The sequence below is a fragment of the Drosophila persimilis genome, unplaced genomic scaffold, assembly GCF_003286085.1.
Source record: "Drosophila persimilis strain 14011-0111.01,24,50 unplaced genomic scaffold, DperRS2 tig00000900-arrow-arrow-pilon, whole genome shotgun sequence".
In the NCBI taxonomy this organism is placed as follows: Eukaryota; Metazoa; Arthropoda; class Insecta; order Diptera; family Drosophilidae; genus Drosophila; species Drosophila persimilis.
Window position 1 is genome coordinate 287684 of NW_020825369.1, and position 25121 is coordinate 312804.

The following is a 25121-nucleotide window of genomic DNA, read 5'->3' on the forward strand; positions in this document are numbered from 1 at the left end:
TGCTTATTTTTGTTTTTCATATTGACCAAAATCTCGGTTTGCCTTTGGTTTGATGCAGGGCCACCGTCAGACGACCTCATGCACCGTATTATTCATGGCATTGTATTTCTGCTGCATGGCCGCCTTCGCGTGGTGGTCGTGCCTCGCGTTCGCCTGGTTCCTGGCTGCCGGCCTCAAATGGGGCCACGAGGCAATTGAAAATAAATCGCATTTATTCCATTTGGTTGCCTGGGCGGTGCCCGCCCTGCAGACCATCTCCGTCCTGGCCCTGGCCAAAGTTGAAGGTAAGTCCACCCCTACAAAAAAAAAAAAAAAAAGAAAAAGAAATAACCAAAAAGAAAACAAAAAAGAAAATATTATTATTGTTATTGATTTACTAACACAGCGACCTTGAACCTGGGGGTTCATTCATCCATTAACCACATAAATCTCTATCGGTAACACCCTACCCGGCCCCAAAATAGACCCCGGCCTGGACCCCAACCATTTCGTCAGTCTGGAGGCAATTTCATCGTGTAAGGCGAAACCGTCATTAGACATCATTTGTGGCATTAACTGTATCTGTATCTACTTCTCGTGGCTCGCACCGGACGAGGGGGAAAACTTGAAGAAAACCCTAAAAAATAAGCGATGAAATAGCGCGAACGGTGGGCCCTGTGACGCGATTTGAATGCAAATTTTAGTGAAACAAATTTGTGGCGAGAATTCGTAAGGAATTTATGGAACAATAACACAGATTTCCTGAAAATTATACACTTGTTCTGATAAATCTTTAAATTTGTTCCCAGCAAACGAATGGAAAATCATATTTATATTTAGGCTCTTGGCAACAGTGCCTGCCCCACTGTACGCACAGTGTGCGTGTGCCGTGCCGTGCCGTGCCTTCCGTTTCATAGTCATTTTGTGGTTCATTTGAAAATGTGGCCTCAGCATGGGCTTGGGTTGGGTTTTGGGCATCTGAGCACTTGGGTCTTTTGCCTGGAAACTGAGATACTTTCGGGAGGAGCTGAAGCAGAAGCTGGGTTTACGTCCGCGATTTCTAAACAATTTAATGACCTACGTGGTCGAAAGCAGACACGAAATAAATCTTGTTGGCCACCAAAAATGCCTGGCTAAAATGGTCACGTTAAAGTGCCGTAAAAATTGTGTGGACTTTGGATGAGTTGGAGTTCAGGTTCGGTTCGTTCTTGGGGTGGAGTCAAAGAACAAGACCCAAACTAATTCGCCTAACGCGCGCTCTCTCTCTCTCTCTCCCTGTCTCTAAGCCTCTCTCCTTGCCGAATCGACGGCCAGAAAAGAATTGGAGACTTTCGGCCATTCTTTTGGCTCATTTCACATTTTCGGGCTTAATTAGATTGCGGCTTAATGACTCAATTGTGTTTGGCATTATGGAGCTTTCGAAATTCGGGGCCCAAAGTCGTATAGCCCATCCGCAGCCCCACTCGCAGCCCCACTCGCAGCCTTCTCCTGCTCCTCGTCTTTCCCCATTCCCGACAATTTCCAATATGACCAGACGGCAGTAATTAAATACAGCAGCACATGATTATGGCTTGTTAGGCAAATCGAATGAAAGTCATAGACAATTGGGTTGCGGGTGCGGGTGCGGGTTTGCGGGTTGCGGTAGGTAAAGAGCGGGTGCGGAGGGCCACTTATAGCCCAACAGTAGCTGGGCCTCCTTAATGGACAGTTAAGTAATTCACGGTGGTGGTGGTGGGGGGGGGAGGAGTGCGAGTGCGAGGGCAAGTGCCAGGCCTGTGCTTATCACTGGATCATTGCTGCATTTGGTGGGGCCAATCGTTGTGGAAATTATCTGGCTTAGGCATCGCTTTGTGAAATGCGGATTTCGTATGATAAGTCAATCAATGTGAAGGGGCAATCTCATCACAGAATTGGATGGATTAACGATGGATCTGAGCCAAGAACTGTCTTAGCTTGAAGGAGCCCTTATGGATGGACCATTCAGTTCCTCTGTATTCCCTCCCCAACAAGTTTCCTTTAAAATTTATGCCTCCATGTATCCGTTTTGTTATGAGAAATTTATGCAACGAATGAGCCCAAGTGGAACAGAGTTATTGGTCATTGACTGACCAAGCTCATTGAAAATCTGGGAAAAATGTTTATTATTTTTGTCCCTATTCCTCTCGAATCCTACGGTCTCTGTACGCCTATCATTTTCCGACACTTTGAGAAGCAATTTCCATATCGGAGCTCCCTTCTCTCCGCCTAATTGCTTTGCGATGCAAAATTTTTCAATTGCTTAACAAATATAATCAAAAATGTTCACTCTAGCAAAGAGACAGAGACCCAGCCAGCGACCCGCTAATGCATGCAAAATGCCAAAAGCCATAAAAAACAAATTTCCCCCCCCCTGCCCAATCCCCATCCCTATGCGCACCCCTCCATGGCATCTTATATAAAAACATTAACATCCGAGAGTCAAAGGCAAAGACGATTTATGGGGAAAATCTACCGAAAAAAATGACGACTTAATGCACTGCAAAAGACGAACCAACGGGAGGGGGGGACTGTCTGCCTGGCACTCCTTGTGATGGTTCGGCGAGAAAACGGTAAATGGAAAGGAGTCCGTGGCCGGAGAGACGTGGGCCTGGCCCGCAGAGGAACGGCTACGTAGCAGCCCATTCAGGAACCATTCAGCGACAATTAATGTTAAATTTAAAAATACATTATTTTAATGTGTCGTCGGTGCGAGAAGGAGATGGCAGCAGAGACAGTTGTTGCTGCCTTGGGCTTTGATGATGGAAGGAAGGGAGACAGCAGCAGCAGCAGCAGCAGCAGCAGCAGAGCTTTGGGTAAACAGAGACAGGGCAGAGGCAGCGTCAGCGGCAGAGGCAGAGGCAGAGCGGCAGCTTCAGGCTGGAAGCTTTTGCCGTCGGCTACGTGCATTGAATTTGTAATTTGCGCACGTTCGTTGCAAACATTGAATAATGCTCACAGATATACCCTACCCTGCCTTCCCATCACTGCCCCCCCCTCTTCCCTCACCGCCGCCCGACACTTCCAGAAAAGTAAATAACTGTAGGAACAGAGCGGGAGGGAGATAGAGAGAGTACAAAAAGGGAAGCTAACAATTTGTATTGACTGCACAACGCGTTGGCAGCTCATTTGATGGATTTCCCTTTCAAGAGAGTGGAGAGTGCAGAGTACAGAGTACAGAGTGTGGAGAGAGCCAAGGCCTATGAATCACCTGCATAAATGTCCAGCTGAGGACATTTGCTTCATTCTGACACTTGCTCTGCGTGTGGCATACTAAACAAACTCAATTGGTTAACCGTTTGATTCCGAACATACACACACACACACACACACACACACACACACACACACACACAAGCACTTCCTTGGGGAGACGTCCAGCCAGAGGCAACAATTTTCTTTACTTGTCTAGAATTTATTACCATTTATTTTTTGCTTTTGCTGCTGCTCAACAATTATTTTACATTTATAAGAAGAAGACGAAATATGCAAATTACAAAAGAGACAGAAACAGAAACAGAAAAAGAAACATAGGCGAAGACGAATACCAAGATGAAGCAGATGGCAGAAGGCAGAGCAAAGGAAAATTAGCAATTTGTTGCGCTTTAGCAAAAATTATACGCCTTGCCAGGCAGTCAAAGAGAGAGGGAGAGTTCTCTTCTTTATTTGTCAAGTTATTAAAGAGCAACCCGAGAGAGGGAGCGGGAGCGGGAGTGGGAGTGGGAGGCTGCTATGAAATTAGCATAATTTATCCAAGGCGGAGCAGTGCTTGAGGCCAAGATGAGGGAGAGAGGGAGGGAAGGACGAGAGCGAGAGCAATTGAGAGCAACGCAACTTATTGAATGGCATAAAAATACTACCGTATGAATGATTTATGAAAGGCAAGGCAAGGCAATGGTTCCGTTCGGTACGGTACGGCAGGAAGCAATGAGTGGCAGTAGAAGCTGCTGAAAGCTTTTGGTCAGCCAAAAAGGGAAGTCCGCTTAAAATGTTATGCAAGTGGCAGAGGAAACTCGGTTGAAGGATCGCATCACAGAAGCCTCCACTCTGGGAGGCTCTCTCTCTCTCTCTCTCTCTCTCTCTCCAGCTGCATAATCAAATAATGCGCTTGGCCATTGCCATGGCAAACTTTGGCCCAAACATAAACCCCCACACAAAAAGGCGAAACGAAACAGAATGAAATGAAAGAGAGTTAGAATGATGAGCAGAAGAAAGAGAGAGAGAGAGAGAGAGAGAGTGAGAGAGCAGAGCAAAATCGCATGCGAGTCACATACAGTTGGACAGAAGACTGCTCTGCTCTGCTTGCATGGAATTCATAAGCAAGCAGTGGATGATGAACGGAAGAGTCGACTGCAGCAATACCCTGCATTTTAAGAATCTACTTACATACATATGTATGTATATCTTATAGTGGAGTATTCCCTGCTGACACTGCTGAAACTGTATGTAATAATTGCGCATTTCTTTGAGCTTTTTGTGCGCCGCCTATAACCGCTAGTGGTTGAGTGAATATACCCTTGAAATGATTGAATGTTCAATCCTTAAGAAGAATCCACAATGCAGTTGGACAAGCTATCAGCAGCAGCAGCAGCGGCAGCAGCAACAACATAGCAGCACGAACAATGTGCGTTGAATGGCATGTGGCAAAAGTTATGGAGACTTTGGCGCGTAAAACCGGTAGCTAAAATGGCTGCCAATGACGCTGGAGCAGGGGAGTAGGGTGGAACAGGGGGAAACAACAGCAAAAAGCGCGAAACGTGTGCGTGAGCCCCAGCGACAGCGGCAGAAACAGAAACAGCGTTGCGACAACAGCAGCGGCAGTGGCAGTGGCAGTGGCAGTGGCAACTGATACGCTGTTCGAGATACCGCGATGTTGTTGCTACACTGGGGGTACATGACTACAAGTTGCTATTCACTTGGCGCTGCCTGTTGGCATGGCCACTGTGGAGTGCCAAGAGTGTCAAGAGGGGAGTCAATGAAAAAGTATCTTTTTTTTTTTTTTCAGTCGCATCTTTGATTTCATTTACAATTTGAGAGCACATCCTCGAATACCCTACATACAAAAAAGGTATGAGATCAACGACACCGTTCTATCCACACACTGAGCAGACGTAGGGTATTCTGCATGTCGACTATCTGTGCAAGTCACGAATCAAGACAGCTTCCAGTTCCCTTACGAGTACTCCATGGTACGCGCTTCATTTGTGGGGCTTCTGTTTCTGCCACTGCCTCTGATGTTGTTTTCCTCGCAGATTATTTGTTTGATTTCATTTTGATATTTTGTTTATATCCCAGCCCTGATCCGCTGTCGAGTCATCTTTGACGCTGATGGGAGGGGGGGTGGCGAGGGGTGGCTGAGAGTTGAGGGACTACGTGCTCCATTTGTCTAATGTCGTTTTTATGAGGTTTTTATACTACTCGTCGCCATAATTTGATTGTCATGACTGATGCTTCTCTTTTATGGATTTTTCTATTAGATAATTGTGCGGCAAGTCTTTTTGTACATAAATTCAGCGATATTTAGCGTAACCCTTGATTACCTGCCGGCTAAAGCGGTCGGGCCAAGTTTAATTTTAATAATTATGTAGAACTTGTAACGGCTTGGCGATCATTATAACTCCATAAAGCGTTTGTCGGTCCGCGGTGGTCCCTGGTGGTCGTAGCCCGTTCCCACTAATTTGTGGCAATTAAATTCATTAATTCAAATTAATATGATTCGAAAAACATTAAATTTTAGGCAAAAGATACGCGGCTCTTGTGAAAAATACTTTTGCGTTCCGCTTCTGACATGCCCAAGGGCGAAATGAAACAGAACTGTAAAAGACCAAGACAAAGAAACGTAGGGCCAATGACCAGAAGAGGGAACAATGGAATGGGTGACCGTGCAAAGTGCGGCACAGACGCCAAAGACGCCAAAGACGGCATAGTGTGAAGAGAGCCATGTTAATGATGCGGGATCCGAACTAATGAACAGCGCCGCGACGGAGGTTGAGTGGCCATCTGGGAAAGCTTATGCTGGAGAGTGTCCTTGCGAGCACTTATGGGACTGACAGAGGAGGTACAGTGCTGTAAGCCACTGGACGGAAGAAAGGCATTCGACGTTCTTAAGCCACTGATTGATGGTCGGAAAAACCAAGAAAGGCCCCTCCAATCTGCTAATTAATGCGAGACTGTACTAAATACTATGTAAGAAAACAAATTATCTATTTCCCGTGTATGCATTTGCGGCGATTATGGCTAAAAATCCCATTTAAACGATTTACAGTTTGATTGGGCTTCAATCTCAAAGAAAACCCAAACCCCAAACAGAAACCCCAAAAAACCAAAGAACTTCTTTGAAATTTCATCGATGTGTTCAGAGTTAGGGAAAAAAGTGTACACTTATGTTGGGAAAAAATGATTCCCCCTCTGGCAAATTGATTCCAGGCCTATAGCGGCTGTTCCTCTTCGGCCAGCCTCCCCTTGGAGGCATCCTGCTGTTCTGTTTATTTCTAATATCCTGCCATCGTTTTTCGGGGCGACAATAAACACGCCCCCACATGAAAATTCGGGTCGAAAATTGTCTTTTGCGGCGGCGGCCATAAAGCGCAGCCGACGCGGCGATGTCATTAAAATCTCTTTTCGACAGAAAGTTTTCCTCGCCCCCCCACACCCCCCCTCCATATCGATGGGATATCCTCGGGTGCCAGAGGCAATTCAAATGCTTCCTGCGGCGCTTGCCAACACCTTTGACCTGCTCACCAGCCAACCAGCCCCCAGCCCCCAGCCTCCAGCCACCAGCCACCACCCGCCAGGAAAAGCCAGCTCCATCGACAGCAGCAGCAACAACAACAACCTCATTGAGAGGCATTCGAAAAGGCTTTTCCACGAAATTTCTCCCCTTTGTCTAATTTGATAAGCGACAGAAAAAAAACCCCCGAAAAATCCTTCAGCGTGTAAATTGCTTTTGCCTCTCATTTTCGGGATCTTCTGCTTTTATTCTTTAGAAATACATTTTCGGGGTAGCCGTGGGTTAAAGTGCTCAAATCGCAGGCGGATATTTCCTTCCTCCTGCCGCTTTGATTTTCCACGATTTCAATTGTGCCGTGGAAAAACTTTTCTTAATTACGTTCGGTCATAATTTTTTCAGAATTTCATTTTACTGGTTTTTTTTTTGGTGGTCTTTGGTTTTTGCTTTTGTTTTGTTTGCAGGGAGAACTTTCGCTTAACCCCACTGTGGCCCGCAAAATTTATTGGCACAACTTCAAAAAAGTTTTTCCAGGGTTTTGCGTTGCGTTGCGTTTCGTTTCGTTTTTCTTTTGTTTTTGCTTTTGTTTCCAGCCAACACCTTTAGCATGTTTTTGGCAGCCCTGGCAGGCAAATAAAAAATGTGCAAAAGTGCCCTCTCCACTGCCCCCCCTCCCGCTGGCACTCCTTCGTCCTTTGCATGACGCGTTGAATAGTTTGCAGTTTTTTGTTTGTTCATGTGCCAGGTGCCAGGTGCCAGGTAATGGGTTAATTACCGCCACGCCTGGACCACCAAGGGTTAATTAAGTGGCATGAAATTTCAGCGAAAATCCAAGCTCAAATAGATTATAAAAAGGAGAAAAACTTGCTGGCGAAATTAACAAATTGAAAATGGGTCAGCCAAGGAAAGTGTGTGGACGGAAAAAGGTAGGGCAGGCCCCGGAGATTGCCATCGAAAGTAATTGTGATTTGGGTTCGGCTTTGGGTCTCTCGTCTCGGTCAGAGATCGGAGACTTATAACTGGGTGTGCGATTACGTTGACGGGTGGATTACTTTGATTTTGCGGCTTAAAGTAGAGTCGCTTTGGCGGTTATGCGGTAAGAAGTAGGTATTAGCTGCTGGGTTTTATTGTAGAGGGTTCAAAGGCTAATCTTGCCATTCAGTCGTCATCTGGTATATTACTCATATCGGCGCGAGTGAGCCGGGGGTTGGCTTTAAAGTTTCGCTGAAGTTGGTATGGGGTGTACTTTTCCGACGTAAGTTAATTAGGATTGCAAGACTTGGATTTCTGGATGGATTCGATATTTTTTGAAGTAAAGACATTGCATTTATTTACTTCACAAGTGTCTTTGTCTCTTCCCCTGGATGTGGTTGTGTTTGACTTGGGGGTGACTTTCGATCGGTCAATTTATCCAACAAATGGACTACTTTTCTACCCCAAAATTTCAATTACTTCTTCGCCCAACAATAACTCAATCAAAGATGCGTATGCCCGTGCCCACAGATGATTCAACCCCACACACATGGGGGAGATTTCACCCCCCCCCCCCCCCACCCCTTTTTCAAAAATCATGAGAAATTCAAGTGTAATATCATCCCTTGAAAGTCTTGTGGTCTCCCCCCTCAGCTGAATATTTATTTTATAAAGCTTACAAATTTTTTCGCAAACATTTTTTGGGCAGACCCCAAGAATGCATTAGATCTGTTCGAAAGAAAGAAAGGGAGAAAAAAAAAACCAGGAAGGAAGAGCATAAAAGCCAAACACAAAGGAACTAACAAGCGGTTCCCTTCTCGTCTCTATCGTCGTCTTTGTCCCAGCAAACTCTTTTAAGTGATTTCAACCCGGAAATGCCCATAAATCGATTCTGGTGCGGGTGGCGACAGGGGGTGGGGGGTGGGGGGAGGGGTTCTCTAAGAGTTCCCCTTGTCGGATGCATCAGACGATGGCGTGGGGCTTTATGGGCTAAATGAATGAATTGAAATGGGTGTGTGTGTGTCTGTCTGTCTGTGTGTGTGTGTGCGGTTGTATAGACTTGTGGCCCACTTGTCTACACCCTGTACATGGATGTATCTTCTACCCTATACCCTCTATCAGCCTCTTGTGTAGGCTACAATGCAAATAAAAGTTCATTACAAGCTTAGGGCCAGGCATTGCAAGGCAAGGCGCTTAAAAAAGCTCTCTCTCACTGAGGTTTTTGTTATATTCTCTTGTCTGTCTGTCTGTCTGTCTCTCTCTTTCTGTCCCACATTGTATTGTGTTTTCTGGGGCTCTTCCTCTTTTATGCTGGTCAATGTTCCCGTCCCCATCCCCCTTCTCTGCTTAGGATTGCGGGGGTACAGAGTGGGAGACGACTCCTTACCGGAAATGCCACATCCGTGTACGAGTCCATAAAGTCAATAAAAACGAAAGAGAGAGAGTGAGAGGGAGAGAGAAAAAGAATGGGGAAAAAAACGAAGGAAATTTCCACAGCCAAAAGGGAAATAAATTAACAATAAGCAATGATTTTTCAACTGCTTTTTCATCACATTCATGATATGGGATATGGGATCTGGGATATAGGATATCCGGTAGGGAATCGACAAATACTATAACGCAAAAATTAGCCCCAAAGTCTGTTCACAATCGAATGGAGTTTTATCGGTGACAACTGTTGATACAGTGAAGCACCGAATTAATTGAAAATGTCACAACTTCGTGGCAATTATCGTAAATTATACACACGCGCTGGGTGGGGTAGGAGTAGGGGCAAAATATTATTATTATTTTTATTACGTGTGTAGGCAAAACAAAAATCTGGATATAGCAACCCCCGAAATCCGGAAAATCCCTTAACATCTCGCGGCCAGGGGTGGGCTATGCTCTGCATAATGAAATGTCAACAAATGCGGAGATGATGGGTCTCTGGATTTGGGGAACTGGCGTTACTAGCATCCATCGTCCATGTGCCGGTGGCTTTGTTTCTGCGGGGGTGGCATCCCTTGAGCATCTTTGAAGTTGACTTGCGGAAATCGAAAACTTAATTGGCAAAGCCGTCATATGCCCATCTGTTGTATGAGAACTGGGAAAGGGAACTCTCTAAGAAAGGAATCTCGGAAATATATTTGGAACTCCATTAGCTGAAATGCCCCTAAAAACCATTCGAATACCTTCATAAAATGACATAAAAATGTAGACTTCTAAGAGGCGATTCACGATTCCCAACTAATGAAATATTTCTTCAACACAAATCCATTAAAACGGCTATAGCCCACGATCCCTTCACTGACCCATTTGGGGGCCTGGGCCCGCCCCCCCGCTGGTTGTGTTTACACTTTCAATACCAATTCCACTTTCCACTTTCGGCTGGCCACGTTTAGAGGTGGCCCGCCCCCTTCCGGCGCACAATTATGGCCTTTAACCCTTTGTCAAGATCTCGAGTTTATTTGAGCTTTACGAGAATATGTGCACATGCTGAGTCTGATTTTTGGCCGAGTCCAGGAAGGCCTCCGAGCCACGTCCCTGCCTCACGTTCCTCGTCACATAATAATTTTATATGCTTTTTGGCTGCTGCATTTTTGCATAGTCAGACCCTGAATCCTCGATGGGGCTGGAGATGGAGCGAGCGGTGGAGCGAGCGGTGGAGCTGCAGCTGAAGCTGGAGCTGGAGCTGGAGCTGGAAAGGGAACGCTGAGCAAAGCTGCGACAAAAGCAGAAAATGCTCAAAAAAAGAAAAAAAAAACATTGAAATTATTATGGTCTGTTGCATTTTTTATGGTTTCTTTTTATATACATACATATATAATACATATACGGGGAATGTACATATATTTGCTTGTCTGGCTCCTCGACGGAGAGGAGGAGGAGTGGCGAAAAAATGCATAGAAAATTTGCGATTTACTGAATCTGGTTGGCTCTGATTTTCCTGTGGGGTTTATGTGTTTTGCTTGCTCATGAGTCAGACCGTGATATATTTGAGGGAGAGATATGCGAGAAATGGAATGATAAAAACTGTATGAGAATGGGGTGGGGGTGGGGGTGGCTGGAATACTAAGTGGTAATAATCCAAGAAGATAATTTTAAGAGCTTTTCAAAGATGCTTTTGATTCCACGCTCCTCTCACAGCTCTCTTTCCCGAATTCTCCAGTTACAACACTCCCGCCTCCCGCCCCCCCCATTGCCTTCGGTTTACTGTGTCCTCGTTTTTTTATTTTTATTCTGCAGAGCTAATAAAATGTATTATCAAACTTTTTGCAGAAGTTCTTTCAAACGCAAGTAGATAAAATCAAATTTATGTATTACCTGCATTCCGACCAAGGCACTGGCACTGGCACTCCCCCTCCCCCTCCCTCTTTCATTCATTTCCCATATACCACCGACACCCACCACCCACCACCCGCTGTTTCGGGTTGTGCTCGCACTTTAAATAAGCATTAAATTGATACAGGAGCAAAGTTTTTCCTGCTTTCTTTCTGTCGCTGTCGCTGTCGCCGTCTCTGTCTCTGACAACCCCCAAAGAAACACTCCAGACACATTCTAATCGCTTTATAACTTCTAACGCAGTTTATCAGAGCCCCACCGCAGCTCACCCCCCCCATAAGCCCCGTCCCCTTACCCGTACCCGTACACCATTAAAAAGGCTCAAAGGCAAAAGTTATTGTCACGCACTAAAGTCGCTTTCACATGAGAGAAAGCAAAGCGAGACAGAGAGAGAGAGAGCGAGAGAGCGACAGTCAGGGAGCTACTGAGCGAAGGCGCAACAGAGAACCTCAAGCCCATCAAACCAATCTCCATATAAAGCCGGCAGACAGACTCCTTCCATAGAGCCAACCATCGGCGTCTCTCTGCCGCTGTCTCCCTCTTGGGTTTTGTTTGGGGTCTCCAGTGTGTTCTGGCTTTCGTTTCCTCGTTTTTCCGGGTTCCGTTCCTCCACGTTTTCCACGCTTTTCCATACCCTGGCTGAGAGTATACCAAAATTAGTCATACGTTTCGTACAGAGATCTGCAAAAATCTCATTAATACTCGGATCATGAATAAGATCACATTTGAGTCACTCACCCAAATCACTCAAGACCCCAAGAGGGCCGAACCCGAGAAGTCCCACCGGAAGAGGCCTTGGCCCTTGGCTCTGGGAGCTCTAGCGCGTCGACCAATGCTGCAAATGAATCAAATCAGACTAGTTGACGTTTACTCATTGCGGTTTTACTCACAATCAATACGATTATTGTTGAGCCGAAGCAGCAAACACCCGGTACGGAAATGAGCATGAGCACATGCGAGGGATTTTCATGTAATCACCCAATCATGGCAATCACCCAAAGCGGTACTCGTACTTGTATTGCTTTGAATGGGATATCAAGGGTATATACACTTCGGTGCGGCCACGCTTTTACCTATTCTATCTGGTAAATAAGGCGGAAAGAGTAGAAGTATTCTTCGCTCTCACTCGCTTTCATGCGAGCACCTCGCGGTCCAAACTAAAAGAAACGGCAGAAACGGCAGAGGAGTGTTATGTGTGTTCTAAACATCCGTTTGTATTCAATATATTTGATTACTGGCATGGAAAGTACCCGCAAAGGGAGGGAGTGCCAAAGTGTGGGTATTACTCATGGATATGAACAATAATACAACCATCTTTATGATCCGATTGGCGTGCTAGAGTACAGTGAATCCCCAATTGAGTCACCGGCAGCACTTGCCTCTCGATAAGATACAGCAATCGAAGTAATCTTATCTGAACAAATGGAACACAACAAGCGATATTCCCTTGTATGATGTATATAAGCGGGCATTTCGTCAGGTTCAAAGCACAGTTCGCATTCTACAGCCACGGAGAGGAGGTCTCCATACACAAAGGAATTAATCACTAGACAAAAAAGAAGGAATCTAACCACAAAATGCCGCCACCACATCACGAGGAACGAGGCTTGTTCGGCATCAGCCTTGGCCTGAGTATGGGCGGTCATGGACACCATCACCACCACCACCACGGACCTCCACCGCCGCCCCACTACGATCATCACCACCACCACCACCACGGACCTCCACCGCCGCCCCACTACGATCATCACCACCACCACCACCATGGACCGCCGCCACACCACTTCGATCATCACCACCACGGACATCACGGACCCCACGGACACCATGGGCACCACGGACACTTTGACCATCACCACGGCCCTCCATCGCATCATCATCATCATCACTGCTAGCAAAGGGTAGTGATGAAAGGCTCAGCAGTGATCCATTGCCAGGCTAGTGATGAAGGCAGCCAAGGCCGATGATTCATGCCCCATAATGCCTCCTGCCTTCTCTACTGGTGGAGTGATAAGTGATTGCCCAATTTTTTTTTTTCCATAAAACGAATTTAATTTGTATAACACTAAAAATAAAAAAAAAACCACAAAAAAAAATAATAAAACACAACAAAAAAAATATTTATCAAACCAAAATTCTCAAAATATCTTTCATTGTGAAATTGGAAAAAATATGAATAGCTCGAACAAAAATACTACGAAAATAGTAGTTAATATTCGGTAATTAATGGGAGTGCCCTTACCTTATATACTATATAATTACCCCCATCGATATCTGATTGGAAATGGGCAAATAGACAAGCCGCTTCTTGCCAAGTTAGTTCCAATCAATCAAGATAAGAGCACACACAAAAATACCCTATCTTATCATTATATCTGTGATGTGTACGAAAAAGAAATCACCCTAAACGAATTCTCGGACTTGTCAGAATATACAGATGTACATTTGGCTGGGCTGAGACGTTGGTAAGCTGCTTACTAATGCCCTGTCATATTTTTAAAGAATTCTCAATTGATAAAATTTGGAAAAATAAGAGGCTTATATAGAACCCGAGATCCGACCCGGAACCAGACCACCCACCCACCACCAGACGGCAGCGACGACAAATCAATTTGCTAAGCCCAAAGCCGATAAATACAAATGAAATTAAATAAATAATTTCCGCTCGGGTCAGGCAAAATGTTTGCCAATTACAAAACTATTTCAAAGTGTTGTTTTTTTTTTGTTCTCTGCTTGTCACAAAACGCTAATTAGACAGCAGCTACCATATACAGTGGGTTTCTGCCAATAGATTTATACACGAGTGTACGAGGCCTAGACGAGTGTGTGTGTGTGTTTTGTCTGTGGGTTATATGGCCTGTCATAAAATGCAAAATGCTGCCCCTGGCGTGGGTCGAGTGGGTATCGACACCTGGAAAATATTGGTAATTAAAATTCGCCAGTGGTTGGTCTGCAACCGAAAAACCAAACAAAAAACTGGCTTCCATTTCGGCCTGTCTAATAATGTTGTAAAACATGTTGCCATTAAGTAAAGCGACAGACACCAAAACGCCCCAAAGCCAGGCGGCGGGAAGAGAGCCGAAACACTCGTAAATTTCGAGAATATGCGTAGCCTAGACTAAGGGATACCATATATAAAAGATACAATTTGAGCACTGACCGAATCCACAGTGTTCATCAAATCAGAGCTATACCCATGCCCCTTTTAATACTTTCGATCATTACGAATCCTTCAGTGGGAATTCTGATGAATATTAGCCGACTCCGAATGAACGCAGTCTCTGAAATGACTCAATACATAATACGAGGAGTTCGTGTGCCTTTGGTTATGCAATGAATATTTTCTTTTATTTGGCTCAATCTGCAATTCATTTTTTTTCAGTGTAAAGCAAGAAAACGTACGCACACACAAGGGAAAATCAAATGGAGAGTGAGCGAGAAGTAAAAACCGAAATTTCGGATCAAATATCGGTACATTCTCTGCATTCTCCGATCAAAGGGTATTTGCGTAATACTATCGCTACTCCGCTGACAAGTCGCGCTAATGGAATTGGTAGCACTGACAGGCACAGGCACTGGCACTCTCTTTCAGACCAGCCCCAAACTGTCAATTAAATATGAAAATTATTTTCGGTCTGCCTATCAAAGATATATGTATTTCGATAGATAGATATATATTTTTTTTTTGACAATTTCATGGGACAGGCCTGTCCCGGCAATTGACGAACCGCAGCGAACAGAGGCGAACCCCCGAATCTAATAGAGTGGATGACAATTAACGTCTCAATTCATAAATGTCGTGGCTGGAAAACCATTTCTCAAAGCAAGTCGGTTGCTTTTAATTAAAAAACTTAAATTATGTTTTTGGCCCGACTTGATCCGTGCTCGCAGCCGCAAATGGAGCTGCCAGCCAGCCCCCCCCCCCCCCCACTTCAACTTCAACTTGCGGCTGAGCTCTTCGTATATCTTAATTGTTATTTGTATTTAATTATATGGCAAGTCAGGCACAACATCGGCCTTATACGTGTAAAGAGGGGACAGAGGGGCGAGGGGAGTTGTGCCCCCCGGTTTACCTGAAAAGTTGAAGACGAAACAAGTGGAAAAAGTCAAGTCAAAGTTGCTTTGGCTTTTTTCGTAATTAAAATGTTTACTTTACATAGATGGCCCAGTGCTGGCTCTCCCTGGGATCTGCTGAGCGATGGGATCTGTGTGCACTCCCGATGGGTGGTGGGAGGGACGGTAGAAGACAATGAGAGGCAGAAGTTGCCACTGCCATGGGAAGAGATGGCCAGGTGGCAGGGCATCCATCAGATACAGTCTGTGATTATGCAACAGCATGAAAATGCCAACAATAAAAGTGAAATATTGTTGAGTCACTGAAGAGTCTCCCGGCAGTCACGCTATAATTTCCACACGAATTGCCAGCCCATTGTACTTGGAAAATTGTTTGAAATATATTCTTATGTTTATTTTTCCAAATGGAAAGTGCGAGTATTTTGGGCAGAGAAAACCAGTTTGCAGTTCTATTCGCTCTGTTCTGCAGTCTCTAATCAAACAAAATGTATTTACCCAACTAATTTCATACTTTTCTCCATCTTTCAGGTATGTAATCCAGTCGCAGCCCATTAAGCTCTTGTACCCACATAATTACGAATAGAGTAAGTAATGAAATGTTCAGGCACAGATCATCAATCGGATCTGATTAGTCGGATATGAGTACGCAGGGCAATAAAGAAGCAAAATAGTATAGAGAATAAACCCATTAGCCACGTAACCATCTGTGGGGGGACCAATCATATGTCCATTCACATAACAATCAAAGCCAATTTCTGGACCAACTCATACGATTACATCGAAATAATATAATAAACCCATGAAAAATCAAAAATACGATAAGTACGCGGACAGACTCCGCCCCAAAACTCGAGGACCGGCGGGAATGGGAACGGGGACGGGAACGGGGCCATCCTCCGCATGGGGCAATAAAAATTCCACAAAAGTTCTCATTAAATAAACATACCCAAAGGAGAGACAAAGGCTAAGACTGCTGCGGCTCAAAGACCAAGACCATATCAAATACGCATTCCGAAAACTAGCCCCAAACTAAAGCCGCGTAATGTCGCTTGTTAGTACTAATGATGGGCCGGTCCAGGCCGGACTGCTAGCCTCCTGCTAGCCTCCTGCTAGCCTCCACACGGCACCATTCGGCTCTATCCAAACGCAAAAATAAATTTGTACATCTGCGATAGAAGCCGCGATATGAGAGGCAACGCAACCCATGGCAGCCGGGGTCCTCGGCCACGGCCACGGCCACGGCCATGACCATGGCCAAGGAAAGAAGAAGCGTTGCCTGCTTGTCATAAATTGCCATGGAGCGCCAACAAGATTCCTGCCTTTCCGACTGGGGGCTAGGGATGGGAGCGTTGCCGTGAGTGGATCGTCCAGGCGATAGACCGACGATCGATACGATAGTTAACGAAACACTTATTGGGGCTCTTCCTATTATCGATAGTTTGCAAACCAAAGAACCGATTGATGCCTCAGCAATTATAGTCCATAGTCCACATGCCCATTATCATCTCTAGTCTTGCCCATCTCTAGTCTTTTCCCCAGCCCGGCCCGGCCCGGCCCAGCCCAGCCCAGCCAAGACGATCTCAGAACCGCACCAACCACAGGCGACTTGGGGCATTGGGTCCCCATAGTCGCGTCCAGGCTGTAAAAATTAATAGCCAACATAATAAGCGGCATTTTATGACAAGCGTGCACCTCAACACACAAACACAAACACAGACACAGACACAGTCACAGACACCGCCACGCCCCACTGCAGGCCTCCCTCCTCGTGGACGTGGACTTTCGGGCATCCATTTCTCATAGCATCACACGGCAGAAGTCATTAGGTGAGGGATCAGTTGGCCACGCTTCTTCCTCGCAGTCACTTTGAAAATTACGCAAATTGAAAGTTACATCGTTATGAACCCCACCAAATGGGTAGGACTCCAGCCTCCAGCCCCCCCCCCCCCCCCCCCCTCAGACCCCATCTCCCGGACAACCTCCAAGCCCGGACTCCTGGGTCTTGGACAAGTTATGAGCTTCATATTGGCGCTACGAGATTTCGCTTTATGATAATTACACGCAGCGTTTCGGATTTGTTTTTGGTGTACGAGACGAGTGTTTGGGTCTTTGGAAAATTGAAAAACTTTTCCTCCAAGTGTCTGTGCGTGTGTGTGTGTCTCTGTGTGGGTAATATATTGTCGATTATGCAAGATATGGGAAGTTTTTTTTTTCTTTCGTTTTTCGTTTTTTAATATAAACAAGCTAATGGATACTGTGGCTATTAAATGGTTGGGGCCCAAAGGCAAGGAATTGGTTAAGTTCGGGCGAACGAAAAACTAGTTAAGGTTCAACTGGGATCCTGCAAGCGATCGAATCAACCTCTGAACCCTTGGGAATAGGCTTAATCGGTAATCGGTAAAACATAGCCCTAATTACGTGAAGCCGTAAACCAGCTGCAGAAACCTGCTTCGGGCTCCGGGCTCCCTCCCATCCCTATACATACCATATACTGTATATACGGCCGACCCACTCATAAAAAGAGAACTCAGCTCTCGAAATCGTTAACGTTTTATGCCCCACTTCTGGCTAAGTAAAAAACCAAACCCAAAACTGGACACAAAGTTGCCATTTTAAAACTGAATTTTAAATGTAACTTTATAGGGGGATTTCTGTTATGATGATTTTTATTTTTATTTACAATCCCATTGATTGAGTGATAACTTCAAATGGTAATGGCCAAGAGACAAAACGCCTGGCCCACTATAATGCGGACCACTGTATTGATGATGCTAATTAGCTTTGAATGGCAAAGAAACCCATTGAGGAACACCATCTGGGTAGCCCAAGCGAATGAATTCCCCCCGATAAATCTTTCAACAAAGAGGCGACTACGACCACGACCGAAAACCGAAGACGAATCACCAAAAACTGGCATTTGTCAACGTCTTTATTCTGCCTCAGCGAACACTCTTTAGGGTACATAAAATGCAAATTAGCTACAAAATGGGTTCTCTTCCACTTCCCCTTCCTCTTCCCCCTCTTCTCCTATTTCCATTGTACATTTTCGGATTTCCCTCGAAATGCATTTTCTTGCATTTATTTTATTTCATTTCATTTTTTCTTTCGGTCTGTGGCCTGCATTTTTATTACTTGTCAAAATACAATAAAATTTATGGCAATTTGGCAATATTTTTAACGCCAAATGCAGAGCGGAGCAATTCGAAGGGGCCACCAACTGCAGAGGGTGCCCGATTCAAATTCAAAGAAATCTCCCCATAAATCATCCGAGCGGAGTCTGGAGCCAAAAAGACAAAAGAAAATCTGCCACAAAAAATAAGCAACAACAAAAATACGTACGAATATACATTAAAACGCAAATTCGCGGCGCATAAAAGTCGTAAAAATGAAATTAGCCCATGGGGGCGGCGATACATATGAAGAAAAAAAAATCGAAAATAAAATGTGTTGTACATTTTTTAAGGGGGATAAAGTTTTGAATCAATAATAAGTTATTTCTATATTTAAAAGCAGAGACAGAGGGGCCTCCCACAAGCGACTGCTTACTCGAAATGTATCTTTCAGATACATATTGCCAGAATATTCAATGAATTATTTGCCACATTCAGGGGAAAATCATTTGCTTTCGCTGTAAATTATAGGAAATTGCGAAACCGCTAATCCCCATTATTCAGGGATCCCTGCCCATTTCCCTGAGAGATTCGATCCAAATAATTAATGCCTAAACACTTTTCTTTTTGTTCGTCGCTGTTCATGTTTTTCGCATATTTCTCAAGAGGTTCAGAGACACCTACCGCCCCACGGCTTTCCCTCCACTGAGCCCTGAGCTGCGCTAATAATGTGAAAAACGAGAAAATGAAAGGCACTTTTGTCTAATGAATTTCCACGTGTCTTCAGCTCTCTCTTTCCCACCTCATTCCTGCCGTTGCCGTTCTGTTTGTGGTACGTGCCTGTGTGAAAAGCGCATTTAAATGCGGTTGAGGCAAATTAGTTAATAAATCACACGTGGAAAATTGATGAGTTGCCATTTTCCTCTTTCAGTTAAGTGCCAGAATAAGGGGGCGAGAGGACGAGAGGCCCAGAGGCTGACAGGCTGAAAGGCGGAGCATTTCATTTGATTGTCTTCCATTTGTTTGGAAAATTATTTCCCTCTTTATGGGTTTTTTTTTTTCGGCTGCAGGAGGAAGAGGAACTCTCAAGGGATTCCTCCGCCCACCGCCCGGTCTGTCTTTAATTAAGCGTATTTTCCCAATTGAATACCAAATTTGGTTTATGATTTTCATCACGCAGCAAACAATTGCGGGAAATTATTAGTCACTGAGGCAGTGGCAGTGGCAGTGGCAGAGGCAGCCAGGAAATCCATCAAAAGCGAGCCTGAAAAGTTCACGAGTCGAAATCCGAAATCGGAAACCGTACGGACTCTGTGTACGTGTCCGAGTACCTTGAAGCCTCTGCAGCACCGACACCCAAATGAACCCATTGTGGTAGCAGTGTTCCCAATATCTCATTGTCATGTTACCCAAATCGCTCCAGCAGTCAACAAACTACAACAAGAACAACTACAACTACAACTACAGCCTGGAATACAGCAAATACAACACTTTGCTCAACAAACAAAAAAACACACACACACACAACAGCTAACGAACAAACAACCTAAAAAAAGAGTGTAACCGAAGAAAAGAAAACAAAACCAAACCAAAAAAAAAGAAAGAAAGAAACCAAAAAAAAAAAACAAGTAGAACTTGTCTAGGCCTAAGCACATGGCCGTAGATCGAAAGGGGATCGAAAGTATCGGATTACCGCCAATTTACTACCAATTTCAGTGGGAAGTAGATCTGTAGATTGTAGCCTGACTTTTCCATTAATCCTGCCCCTTCTCTCAGATATCTCTTCATTCTTGCAGCCGAACAAATAATCCCCTGATCCTATAAATATATAGGATTTATTTGTACACCACCGCCTCTGCCTACTTCTTGCTCAGGCCTGAACAAATGTTTCCCTTGAGATTTGGTTATACATACGAGTATATACGTACATTTCTATAGAATATACGAGTACAAGAAAGACTCCCACTTTGGGAGCAGCTCCAAGCCATTTAAATGACTTTTCTTTGGCTATATTTCGCCCGGTTCGGTTTCGCTTGGGGCTTGGGGCTATTTCATTTGTGTTCTGTGGCTCTTTTCTGGCTGAAACTGAGGCTCAGGTCGGTCTGATGTCTAAAGTCAAGATCACAAACGTGATTTGTTGTTGTTGCGCCTGCTCGGGGTTTTTGCTCATTTTGGCAAATGTTCCAAAGACTGTGGAAGATCGTGATCTTTAAACTAAGCAACTCCGTCTGTAGTCTTTGTATTGTTATTGTTTTCTTTTATACTCGTATATATGTATGTATGTAGTATTTTTTCCACCTATTTTCTGTTGCTGACTCGATCAGTCGTCACTTTGTAATTCGGCGGAGGGAGGAAGAGAGATTTCCTTTGAGTAAAACTTTGTGGTTTTGGTTTTGGTTTTGGTTTTTGTCTGTTGTTTGGTGTTACCCGATTTATGTTTGTTCATTTATTTTGACAAAGCCTTTGGCTTTGGCTTTGGTTTTGGTTTTGGCTCTGGCTCGTTTCGAACCGAACAGGAATTGTGTGGGTGTCCCTATGGCTGTCTCTCTCTAGCACACTCTCGGAATCGTTTGTGCGGCGCCGCCCCGCTAAAGATTTGTGTGTTTATGCTGCAAGAGACCCGAGGCCCGAGACCCGAGACCCGACCCCCGAGACCCCCGAGCCCCAGCACACACTCTGATTGATGTGGGGCACATTAATCAAGCCATTGAAGCGGCCGTCTGTTTGATGTTGTTGATGTTGCTGTTGCTGCAGATCTGATCAAGCGATCTTGTACCACTCATAACGATCCCCTGTTCCCCCTCTCTCCCTCTCTCCATTCCTTTCTGTCTCTGTCTGTTTGTCTATCTATCTGCTCCCTCGCTCCACTCCGCAATGGACTTTAATCGAAGCGATCGCCAGGCCAAGTGAATTTTGGTTTCGTTTACCGATCGCACGCTCTGCCTCTCTCTCTCTCCCTCGCTCTCTCTCCTGACGATCGTTTTATAGGTCTTTGTTATTTGGCCAAATTAATGGGCAATTTGTTTTCAATTAATTGGCTTGTTGTATTAACTGCTTACTGATTACACATACATGGCTCTGGGGCTTCCGTTGATCGTCTGTGCATATCTGGATCTGAATCTGAATCCGAGGATCGTTGGTCGTTAGTCGTTTTCGTTTTCACTTGCACTCTTTCCCTGCCGCAGATCATAAATTCTGTTTGAATGAGACGCAAACGTTGCTGTCCATTAAGAAAGATCAAAGAGAGAGAGAGAGAAAAAACAGAAGGGTGGAGTGGGATCAGGGTACGCAAATCATAGCGGAATGGGGCATGACCTTTGGGAACGACTAGGAAAGCCACACAAAGGCTTACAAAATGCAAATAGTTTTCTAATATATAACCAACTGGAAAAGAGGATCCGAAATATCTTCAAGTGTTTCCACTGTATCTGTCCAAATCCCAGACGCGATGACACAACATCCAACCATCCATCCATCCAACTATTTGCTGTCTCTCCATCTCCACCTCCACCATTCCCCGCAGACCATGCAAAATTTGTACGTTTAATGCCACATTTTCAAATGAGAGCAAAAATCTTGTCCGTCTGTGTCTGTATCTGTATCTGTGTCTGCGGGGAACACGTTGGAGGCCCTTTTTTGAAATGCCGCCATCGCGTCGTCTGATTTGTGTGTGTTTCTGAGAATTGGCTTGGAGGCAAATGAGGAAATGCTGAACTACAGAACTACAGAACTACAGAACTACAACAGAACTCATCCATAGAACTCAACCATTCGTAATGGAAATGGAAATGATCGCCGACAGCTCTGGAAATTGTGGTAGAGCTGAAGAAGATGAATGGCAGATGGTCGTCTATGATGGGTCTTTGAAGTTGAAGTGTTTTGTGTTCATTAGCTCATTGCCACTAATTTGTTTCGGTTCTTTTCTGTTCGGTTCGGTTCTGTTTGGGGGCAAATCTACACGTAGCTCCAAGAAATCTTAATTATGTCCATCGTTTTGTGCCAGAGTCTTTTGAAGTTGCTGATTGATGTAGATTAAAAGGGATCTTGTTGTTAAGACAAGACGAAAATACTATTAGAGGCTCTCCTTCTCTCTCTCTCTCTCTTTTTGTAGGCGAGTGAGCCGGGGGTTGGGTATGCAATGCAAATCTCATTCTACTCGTAATCCTTTTCTGTTCTCAATTCATTCACCTACATTTCCCAATCACAACTTAACCTTTTGACCACATTTTGCCCGCTCTTGGGCTGGGCCCACAGATAATATCATATTTCCATGCCGAAGCCCCACACACTTGCCCACTTGTGGGCTCGCAGGCATCTTAGAAATTTAGTTCCACCTGGGCCCCACCTATGCCTGGAGGAGGAAGGTGGCTAAGTAACTCATACAGTTAACCACTTCAAGGTGTCCGCTTACATGTGCTTTTTCATTCTTTCTACTCTGCATTCTAAGTGCTCCCCCCCCCCCTTTCTCTGTCTCTCTCTCTCTCTCGCTTGATGCCTTGGGGCTGGGAAAGTGTGAAAAGACATAAGAAAGGCCGCGCGCCAGAGCAAAATCTCAACATAAAAGCGAACTTTCTGCACTATAAAAAAGCACAGCAACAACAAAACTTTTTTTTTACATGACATGACACAATTTGCAGGCACTGTCGCCGCTCTTCTAGCCGCTGTTGTCGCTGCTGCTGCTGCTGTTGTTGTTGGTTTGCCACTTCGACATGTTTGTCTGTGGCTTGGCTGAGGCTCACTTCAGGTAGATAGACCAAAAGCTCTCGCCAAAGTACTGGCTAAACGGGGCGGCAGCAGCGCAGCTGGGAAGCTTCTCTCACATTTATTCGATTGCTGGCATCGGAGTCTCGTTTGTCCAGTGCTGAAATATCTGCTGCTCCCGAGACTCTATGCTGCTTTGTTGATTCTTCTATTGCTCCTCTACAAGACTCTGCTTGCTCTTTGCTGCATCTGCTCTGCCGCTGCCGCCGCTGCTGCTGCTGCTGCTGCTGCTGCTGCTCGACTCTTACCGTTTTGACTGCTTCGCCCCTGCGCTGCCCTGCTCCGCTCCCCCCGCTTTGGGAGTCGCTTTGTTTATCGCGTGTGAACATTTTTTTTGCGCTTTTAGTGGCCGAAAACTTTTCAGCACACATAAAATTGTTTAAGTTTTCGGCATAAACAAGGAGAGTAATGGCGTAGGAGAGGGGGGCGACCGAGGAAGTTGCATTCCAAAAATTGTTGTTTATATTAATGCCAACGTGTGTGTGTGTGTGTGTGTGTGTGTGTGTGTGTGTGTCATCCATATATTACGCCATTCAATCCGAGAAAATCTTCGCTTTTTCAGAGAATTCTATGTCTTTATTTCGAATTTGGCGGAACAGGCAATGATTTTCAAAAGATTTTCGACAATAAATCATTAGTATTTTTAGAACTGTTTATTCTATCCGTAAAGAATAGAAATGTACCATTTTAAGAGATTTTTCAATATACCTTTAAAAATATCTGAAATTTAAATATTACTCAATTATTTAAAATTTGTGTACAGTTTAATTTCCAAATAATTTATTATATTTTTCACACGATCTGGCATTTGATCAACCTTTTGCGTAAAGGAATTTTACGAATTTCAATTAAAGATAAATAAGAATAAAATCGGGCAACACGAAACAGAAGAAAAATATTCGGTGCTGTGGCTGGTATTTATTCACTAAATAAATTGCTACATTGTGCGATAAATGAATGAAAGTTTATTAATAAATTATGCACGAAAATGGAACAATGGAACAGTTTGGTTGGTCGAAAAGAAGGCGGTAAAGAATGTGGGAGGGGGAACGGGGGACTGGGGACTGGCTGTTCGATTGGCTGTTAATTAACATATCGGCAAAGTTCAATTAATTGGCAATCAATCATTTTTAATGAAACAGCAACAACAGCAACAGCAACGACGACGACGACAGTTGTTAGAGAAGAGACTGAGACTGAGACCGAGACCGAGGCTGAGACCACGAAGAATCGGGCGACACTATCGTCTCGCTGCGATCTTGAACTCGGCGGAAGAGTTGGAAAATGGCAAAAACAGCAAACGGAAAATAGAAAATGGCCAATGGCAAATGGCAAATGGCGAAACGTGCCACAGAGGAAGAGAGCCAAGAGATGCGATGAAGAAATAATGCTGCAATTCTATTTGGCGGGGGGGTGGGGGCAGCAACGAAACGTGCCACACGATTGACAAGCGGTTTGGCCTGGGTCCCGCTTCGACTGCCCTCCCTCTGGGTCCCACCCTCTTTGACTGCCCCAGGCAGTTGGCTGTGAGTGGCGAGGCAGAGTCGCCTGCAGCTGGTCTGTCAGAGAGGCCTGTGGCAGTGTTGCCATCCAGCCATCGGAGGAGGATGAGGAGGAGCAGCAGCAGCAGCCGGCTGACCAACGAGTTGCGGGTGCCACTGCATTTGGCATTCCCCCGTCCAGCCAGGCAGGGCCAGAGCCAGAGCCAGAGCCGGAGCCGGAGCCAGGTCCAAGATCCAGCCAGGGATGCCTCTGGAAACTGCGACTTGGTGGGGAATGGCAGCGCAGCTTGTGGGAAACTTATAAAGTTTCAAGTGGAAAGCACTGGTAGCCTCAGCCCAGAAGTTGTGAGTGAAAAGTGAGTGGCAAAACAGTTACTTTTTTGTTTTCGTAAGAGTCACAGTCACAGTCACTGTTTCTCCCAGAAAGTGAACAGCCAGGCAATCACCTCCCTCCGGTACAAGCTATTAAGCTTCTCATTTGGCTAAAGAACCCCCCGGACGGATCCGCGCACTTCTCGAACATATTTCAAACAAATTTATTTGCGCCTGCAATTTACAAGCGACTTCTTCCAAGCAACAGCAACAAGAACAAGAGAGAGAGAGAGAGCAGCAACAGGAGCATGAACGAACAACTACAGAAAACACAGAGAGGAGGTG

General features: G+C 45.0%; 2 protein-coding genes across 2 annotated transcripts in view; both read left to right on the plus strand.

Annotated features, from left to right (window-relative positions):
• The window catches only part of LOC6601953 (frizzled), a 90964-nt gene that overhangs the window by 38266 nt on the left and 27577 nt on the right, over positions 1 to 25121 (plus strand). Inside the window, exon 4 of the mRNA XM_026993822.1 lies at positions 59 to 284. Coding sequence (XP_026849623.1) covers positions 59 to 284 — 226 coding nt within the window. The remainder of the gene's footprint in view (positions 1 to 58; positions 285 to 25121) is intronic.
• LOC113566769 (histidine-rich glycoprotein) lies at positions 12520 to 12931 on the plus strand. Its single transcript, XM_026993823.1, has one exon. It carries the CDS (start codon positions 12595 to 12597, stop codon positions 12910 to 12912), a length of 318 nt encoding a protein of 105 aa, XP_026849624.1. The 5' UTR covers positions 12520 to 12594; the 3' UTR covers positions 12913 to 12931.